Source organism: Cydia fagiglandana, chromosome 22 (assembly GCF_963556715.1).
Source record: "Cydia fagiglandana chromosome 22, ilCydFagi1.1, whole genome shotgun sequence".
NCBI classification, from domain to species: Eukaryota; Metazoa; Arthropoda; class Insecta; order Lepidoptera; family Tortricidae; genus Cydia; species Cydia fagiglandana.
Window position 1 is genome coordinate 13,789,276 of NC_085953.1, and position 8,526 is coordinate 13,797,801.

At 43.0% G+C, this 8,526-nt stretch overlaps 1 protein-coding gene across 1 annotated transcript in view; it reads right to left on the reverse strand.

Moving 5' to 3' along the window:
• LOC134675680 (zinc finger protein 260-like) overlaps nt 1–8,526 on the reverse strand; it is a 34,209-nt gene extending 25,683 nt beyond the window's left edge. The window contains exons 1-8 of the mRNA XM_063534007.1: nt 8,082–8,526; nt 7,905–8,008; nt 5,616–5,763; nt 5,218–5,400; nt 4,369–4,553; nt 4,003–4,211; nt 3,786–3,948; nt 2,585–2,687 (exon numbers count right to left, since the gene is read on the reverse strand). Coding sequence (XP_063390077.1) covers nt 2,585–2,687; nt 3,786–3,948; nt 4,003–4,211; nt 4,369–4,553; nt 5,218–5,400; nt 5,616–5,763; nt 7,905–8,008; nt 8,082–8,189 — 1,203 coding nt within the window. The 5' untranslated portion in view covers nt 8,190–8,526. The remainder of the gene's footprint in view (nt 1–2,584; nt 2,688–3,785; nt 3,949–4,002; nt 4,212–4,368; nt 4,554–5,217; nt 5,401–5,615; nt 5,764–7,904; nt 8,009–8,081) is intronic.

An 8,526-nucleotide genomic window follows, 5' to 3' on the forward strand; every position in this document is an offset into this window, starting at 1 on the left:
GACATCTTCGCCGTAGGTAGGTCCTCTTATGGGGCATAACAAAATCTTCTATAAATTTATTCGTATCAAAATACGAAATCGTACTACTGTACAAGGAAAGGTTATACAATAAAGAATTGTAATGAAATACCCTCTTATTTACCTTGCTCGACATTCTATAAGGGAGCGCACAGATAATTATTTTAGCAACCTCTCCCCGGTCAATCGCCGACAGCGTAGCGGATAATTTTAAGATATCTCGCTTAGTACAGTCTAAACTATTTCCTAATAAAACTACAAGCGTCGAGTCGCGGTCAAACTCGCCCGCAGAAATAGATTCGATCAAACGATCGACAGAGGCGCCCGGGTGACAGTGGTTGACGACGCCCTGCGACAAGCGCTGCGCCAGCAACACGCCCAGGCCGGCGCCCACCTCGTCCGAGTACAGCAGCGTGCGGCGGCCGGCGGCGCGCGGGCGGCGCGGCGGCCGCGGCGGGGCCGCCCCGGACCCGAGGCGGGGCGGCGCCGGTGCTGGCGAGGGGAGGCCTGGCGGCGATGGAGCTGGCGAGACAGGGCTCGGCGGGGATGGCGCAGGCTCGACGTAGGTCAGCAGCGACAGAGCCAGCTTGACAAGGATTAGTTACAAGTTTTATCCAGTCAAGTGTTTCGATATCTTGAATAGTTTTTGAGATACCCGCTCTTGAAAGTTTATTTAGGGATTTTAATTTTATCTTGATATCTACATCAGTGAAGCTGTTAGGCCATGTTTGGTATCATTTTCGTATAAATCGGGGGTGCTAAATTCATTTATGGTATCACATTGACACTATTTCGAAGTAGAACTAAAATTTTAAAAAATATATATTTTTAAATCCATCTTCACGCTTAAACCGCTGAACCAATTTCGTTGAAATTTGGTATAGAAATAGTTTCAGTCTCGACACAGGACATCGGATAGTTTTTATAACCAAAAGCATCTTTTGAGGGTGTGAAAAGTGGTGTGGAAGTTTGTATGGGGAATCAATAACCGCTGTACCGGTTTTGATGAAATTTAGGATGGTATACATCGGTGATTTAGATGAAAATGATACCAAACATGACTTCAAACCTTACCTTAAGCAGTATTAACCTCAGGAATTCAGTTTCGTCGACGAAGTTGAATTCCCCCCATACTCCATTTCACAACTTTAAAGGATGATTATTGAGATAAAAAGTATCTTATGTCCTGTCTTGGGACTCGAAATATCGGTATACCAAATTTCAATTAAATTAGTTGAGCGGTTTAAGCGTGAAGAGGAATTAAAAAAAAAAGGTATTTGTTTAAAGTTTATATGTTTTTTCTTAGGAATGGTGTCAATGTGATACTAAAAGTGAATTCAGCACCCCCGATTTATACGAAAATGATACCAAACTCGGCCTAGCAGCTTCACTAATGTAGATATCAAGATAAAATTAAAAGCCCTAAATAAACTTTCAAGACCGGATATCTCAAAAATTATTCAAGAGCCACACGCATGTAGGCGGTGCGCCCAACCGGTGGATGCGTTGGGACGGCACGGTCTGTACTGCCAAATGAGTGCAGGGCGACTTTACCGGCATGGCACTCTGAATGACCTGATCCGCCGCGCTCTTAGCACCGCTTCCTTACCCGCGACTTTGGAGCCGTCAGGCCTCTCTGCCACCGACGGCAAGAGACCGGATGGCTGCACTCTGGTCCCTTGGAGCCTTGGCCGTCCTTTGGCGTGGGACGCTACCTGCGTCGATACACTGGCCCCGTCCCACGTCGAAGGGTCTGCTCGGAAGCCCGGGACCGCCGCGGACCAGGCCCAGACTCTCAAGCGCCGCAAATACGCTTTCCTAATGAACGAGTACGAGTTTGCGGCGCTTGCAATGGAAACGCTGGGCCCATGGTCGACTGACACAAAAAAATTCATAAAAGAAGTGTCGGTCCGGCTAATAGGTGTCTCGGGCGACCACAGAGCAGGCTCCTTCTTTGCCCAGCGTTTAAGTCTGGCGGTGCAAAGGGGCAACGCCGCCAGCATCCTTGGCACCATTCCAGAGGCAGGAGACTTTGGTGAGGTTTTTTATATTTAATTCGTGGTTTAGTTTAGTTTTAGTATAAGTTAGTCAGTAAGCTAGATTAGTTAGTAGTTTTATGTTCATATTGTATTGAAAATTATAATTTATTTGTTATTTAGATTGTTATTGTTCAAGATATCGAAAAACTTGACTGAATAAAACTTGTAACAAATTTTATCAGCTTTTGGTTTGTCTTAGTAGTCATGCCGCTCAGACGCAAAGTTTCCAAGATATAAGTGAAAAACCGAAAAATGAGACCTTCTTTCCCCCCTCTACCCCCCAGCACCGGGGCTACGGCCGGGGACTTTTGATATGTTCACCTCCTAACTAGTCCAAACAAAGTTACGGAGTCAAAAATTCTGTTCCTAGCTTTTCCCTCTATAACTTTTTATTGCTCGGCCTTATATCTTAAGTTTATTATCCCAATAATAACCGGGTACGATACGCCCCCGGAGGTGGGTAAAATAATAAGGAACATTGTAACAAGACTCGGTGTTGTAATAAATAGTGTGGGCGTGGCTTGTACCTTGGAGCACCTCGGGCAGCGCAGCGGGCCGCCGCCGGGCTGGGGCGCCGCCGGGGCCGCCGGCGCCGGCGCCGCCTCGCGCGCCGCCGCCGCGCCGTGCTGCCTGCGCACGAGCACGAGAGGAAACATCACGATGCATGCACAACATCACTACTCCGGGTCTCCCAAGAAAAACTAAAATTTCGTTATCTATCTCTGTCTCTCTATCGCTCGATAGAAAAGCTTGTAATATAACGAAATTTAGAGGTTCGTTTTTCGCAGTAGGGCTTCTGAACCTCTATAATGTACCGCTAATAGTTACCGAAACTACGATATTTCTACAAAGGAAAATATAAAAAACTTCTCATATTTTATATGAAAATTGAAACTTTCCATTTCCAAAATACAACTTTCGTTAAAGTTATCCGTAAATTCAGAAGATGTTTCACCATCACCGGCTCTGGAAACACTTCACGTGGCCGCTGACCCACCAGCAGGTTCCACTCCCGGGTGAGATCATATACAGTGGAAAGTGGATAAGTGGAACCTGGGTTAGTGGAAAACCTCTTTAAGTGGACCGAAGTTCTCGGTTCCAGTCCCTTGGCAACGAATTACCTCTATAAATGGAATTTTGGGACCTCTATAAGCGGAATCCATTTTTTCGAAAATTTCTTATTTTTACCTCTGTAACTGGAAGCAGCCGTCTTCGAAACCTCTATGAGTGGAATAGCTCTGTATTTTTAATAAACCGTCACACGGAGGGTAGTTTGTTTCGTTAACATTATGGTTCGTGTTTTAACTACGTATTTTGTATGAGTACATACTGGTTGCTCATGCATAAATAAATATTAGGAGTGATTTTGTTTTTGAAATTTTGAAAATTGTATACGAGTACTGTGGAATATTAACAATATTTCTTTTTTTAAAGTCAGGATTTCATACCAATTTTTTGTTAATACATATATGTATTACCAACTTACATATTTAATAAAAGATGATTATTTAAGTATAGATCTTTTATTTGACCATACTATACGTGACCTCTATAAGCGACATTACTAGTATCCAGAACCTCTATTAGCGAGAGCCTCTGTAAGTGAGAAAACGTTTTATTTAAACCTGGTTAAGTGGAAAACTGGATAAATGGAAAACCTGGATAAGTGGAACTAAACAGCCGGTCCCTTGCGATTCCACTTATCCAGTTTCCACTGTAGTAACATACCTGTAGTGCTGCAGCATCTCCCCGCGACTGCAGCACTGCGCGAAGCAGATGCAGCAGTCGAACTTGTCGTCGCCCGGCTCGCGCTTGACCAGCACGTCCCCCGCTATGTCCCCCGGCTCCTGTTTCACCACCACCGGCTCCAGGGACAGCTCGGGTGGTTCCACTCCCGGGTGAGATCATATAGTAACGCACCTGTAGTGCTGCAGCATCTCCCCGCGGCTGCAGCACTGCGCGAAGCAGATGCAGCAGTCGAACTTGTCGTCGCCCGGCTCACGCTTGACCAGTACGTCCCCCGGCTCCTGTTTCACCACCACCGGCTCCAGGGACAGCTCGGGTGGCTGCTGGCCCACCAGCAGGTTCCACTCCCGGGTGAGATCATATAGTAACGCACCTGTAATGCTGCAGCATCTCCCCGCGACTGCAGCACTGCGCGAAGCAGATGCAGCAGTCGAACTTGTCGTCGCCCGGCTCACGCTTGACCAGCACCTCCCCCGCGATGTCCCCCGGCTCCTGTTTCACCACCACCGGCTCCAGGGACAGCTCGGGTGGTTCCACTCCCGGGTGAGATCATATAGTAACGCACCTGTAGTGCTGCAGCATCTCCCCGCGGCTGCAGCACTGCGCGAAGCAGATGCAGCAGTCGAACTTGTCGTCGCCCGGCTCACGCTTGACCAGCACCTCCCCCGCTATGTCCCCCGGCTCCTGTTTCACCACCACCGGCTCCAGGGACAGCTCGGGCGGCAGCTGACCCATCAGCAGGTTCCACTCCTGGAGAAAATATCATATTTTGTTGTAAAAAACACAGAACCTATTATTGCACACAAGTTTTTTAGAGCTCCGTAACCATAATGGCAGATATAGAGTAACAAACATTAAAAAAAATAACAGAAAAAAAACAAAAAACATCCAACCGAATTGATAACCTCCACCCTTTGAGCTTTGGAAGTCAGTTGAAAATAAAACTGGCCACAATCGCAATTAAGCTAGAATTACTAAATAATAGTATGTATGTATGTATGTATGTACTTTATTGTACATAGAAATATAAACACGAGAAACACAGTTACAGAGTCAATTAAATACAACAAAGGCGAACTTATCCCTGAATGGGATCTCTTCCAGTTAACCTTTGAGGAAATGAGGAGGACAGAAGTAACGATGAGAATAGTACCAGGTACAGAAGACTCACTCTCTAACAAAACGTGTTTGTTACGATCAGCACAGATATGGCCGCTAGGTGGCGACAGCGCCACGCGCGGCTTATGGCAAACTCCAAAATTGGGGTCCAACGGATGTACTTTTAGCTACCTATAGCAAAGCGACGAAATCGCAGAGTGAGCCACGCCTGCTGTTGCAAAGCGACGAAATCGCGAAGTGAGCCACGCCTGTCTTTGTATAATATGTGATAGACTCCAAAGGCCATTGATGATACCTTCAGTTGTTTCTTCCGTTTCCGCCCCCGTTTCTCTGCGCCGTGCAGCTCCTGCTTGACCTTCTTCTTCTTCTTCAGGTTGACCAGCGACAGGTCGTCGCTGTTGTCCGAGGGCACGCAGGCGCCGTCCTCGTACAAGTGCTCGTCTGCTTCCACCTTCACTTGCGGTTCCAGCTCTGGCTCCTGTTACAATAACAATATTATAGAAATATCATAAATCAACCTAGGGAAATGGCAAAGCAATATTATGGTACCATCGAATTGATCTGATAATGGAGACAGGAGGTGGCCACAGGAACTCTGTGATAAAACAACGCAAACCTGTGTTTGGGTTTAGGCTACGTGGAGTCATTTTAGGTCGTCCACCAGCAGGCTTATCGATAAAGGCGGTCTCTTACCTGTTTGACAGGGGGATTGGGGGGTATCTGCGGCGGCGGGGGAAGGGGCTCGGTCTGCGTGGACGCCTCGCAGCGAGAGCTGTCCTTGACGAGCGTCAGGTCGATGTCGTCCACCGGTAGACCAGACGATTGCAAGATGGCGCGTAGCCTGAAACACGAGTTACATGTTTCTAACTTTTATTTATGTAACTTGCGTTCGTTTAAAACTATTTATTGTATAAATTCGATGTACTTATGTAGGACCCTTAAGCTTGAGAATGCAATATTCTGATACCATCAAACGAAAATAACTATGGAGACCTGAAAACAGGATTTCAAACTATGGGACCCACCAAGCGGTGGGTCGCGAGTGAATATTGAGTGGACCTTGAAACATAAGATGACATTATCAATAATATTTTCTGCCCCCTTTTTAAGACGACGAAAAAGTATTTGTTATATAGGTCGGAGCCCAGTCAACTTTGGGATTCACTGCCTTAAAAACAATGCAATTATAGTTCTAAAGCAAACACGCCCGCCATTTAGTTGAATGACTATATTGACTTATTGACTATCGGTTAATTAGGCATTATAAATACAGACAATTTACATTCCAGACAGTTACCAGTACCTACTTACTAGCTAATACTAATTTTAAATTATACAGTTATTCAAACCTGCCTGCTTATTGTTGAAACCCTCTGTTATTTATCAGTTATATTATAAATAAGTTTTCCTACATGTACCTATGTAAAAGGAGGTTTGTCTATTCTCATTATCGCAATGTGGATGTTTATGTTTGTTTCTTCATCATTCAACAACAACTTTTTAACTAATTTGGCGTGTGGCTTCGCATACAGACCGGTTATAATATAACATGGAGTAGCATCTATTACCCCGGAGTTATCAATGCTTGAGAAAAAGAAAGTTCAAAATACAATGGAATGTAAGGCCTTATTATGTTACGTCTCTGGCTAGAGGACAAACAATACAACTCTTTGAATTAGGCTTTTTACAATTCGTGTAAAACAGATAAAATAAAATAAGTAAATAAAATATTATACAGATAATCTTACTTGTACATGTCAGTTGTAACCCAGTCCCACTGTAAGCTCAATAAGGCTTGTGTTTTGGGTACTAGACAACAATAGATATAATATACAGATGTAGTGCATAATTGTTTTCCATTGTATTTTCTGGGAAACATTCATATTTGTCGTGCTACTTCAGCCAACCTCAGAACTGTTTGTACCGAAGCTGCCTGCAATAGCAAGACATGTTCATACGTTTACATGAAAATACAATGGGAAATAATTATGCACTACATTTTTGTATATCTATATAGAAATCAATTCTCACCTACTCGAAGGTTAACTGGAAGAAATCCCTTAAAGGGATAAGATTCGCCGTTGTACTGCCTATACTGTGCCATAAAACAAACAATTAAAGGCACTATCAAGAGTAATCGGCAAGGTGACATAAAACATTCTTCACAGAAACATGTTATGATTTCTCATGACTATAATGAGAACAGTAATAATAATAGCAAGATCAATAACTATAAATAATGAGACGTACAGACCAAAACAATAGTGTAGGCTAATAAGTTTAAATTTAAATACGCAAGCAACAGTTTTACTGCTGTATTTATAATTTTAGCCAGAGGTTCTCGAAGGACATAAAGTTGTTATTGCAGTACATAGTAGGGAACTGCTATGCTTCATTCTACAAGGAGTTGCAAATAAAAACAGAAATTAAAGAAACATAAAAACATATTGAGAACTGCTGGGAAGCTATGAATGGACATTTTAGTCTTGGCCTTTTTTTCAATTGCAAATATTACAAAAAATATATGGGACAATTTTATTATTACACTAACCAAACTACTCCCACAGTTAACTCAATAAAGCTTGTGTTGTTGGTACATAATATATAGACTAACTCATCTATAAGTCAGGAACAAATATGTATGCCCGCTGGACAAATAAATTCTCTTACCAGAATTCACTCCAACTTATGCTACTATGCTACAAGTGTTAAAATAATGTTTTTAGGTTTCATGCTCTAAAATCATTAAATTAAAATCACTTAAACCTTAAGACCAATAATTAGTATTCTTAATGCAATTTGGACAATGAAAAAGCTAATAAAGAATGGCTTTTTACAAAAAATATAAGGTATGTGATTGTGTCAGATAAAGAACTGTCCCAACATTAAGTTACTAGTTCCTGAGGGATATGGCTCATATGGCTGTACCTGAAGAAGTGTCAGTAATATAACATGAGCAATCAGTAGCAGAACTGCACTTACCTATGCTGCACCTCGATGGTTTCATTGCAGAACTGGTACAGGTCGTTGACCCTGCAGCTGCAGCGGTCGCACACGCGCTGCGGCAGCCGGTCGCTCCGCACCACCTGCACATCACACCTCGCAGGTTAAACATTAACATACACATAAAAATAACACGAACCGACCCAAACTATTTACCTTAATCGGCAAGAAAAGAGACATTTTTAAGTACAAAGCGTTCTCTTCGTCAAATAAATGATTGTTTACGAATTTTGTAGAGCAGCATAATCTACATATTTCTTCCATTGTTTTTTAATATAAAAATATAAACGGCTCGCAATGTTTATTCCTTCGAAAAGAAAGTGACAGATTGTCTTGCACGGCCATTTGTCAAATATTGACCTTCAAAGGCCGATGTTGCCATCGTACGTAGGAGTATTAATCGAGACCCACACTTCTAACGAGCGTACCTATTCATATTTTATTGATGCTATAGTTAGATATATATAGTAGAGATGGCGGCGCGACGATGGGACGCTGCGCCAAACTTTTGATTAATGAACAGAATGTTTGTGAAGTTCAACTTGGATAACAAAATATTGAAGACATTATTTCTTTTTTCGCTTATAAATCTAACACAAAT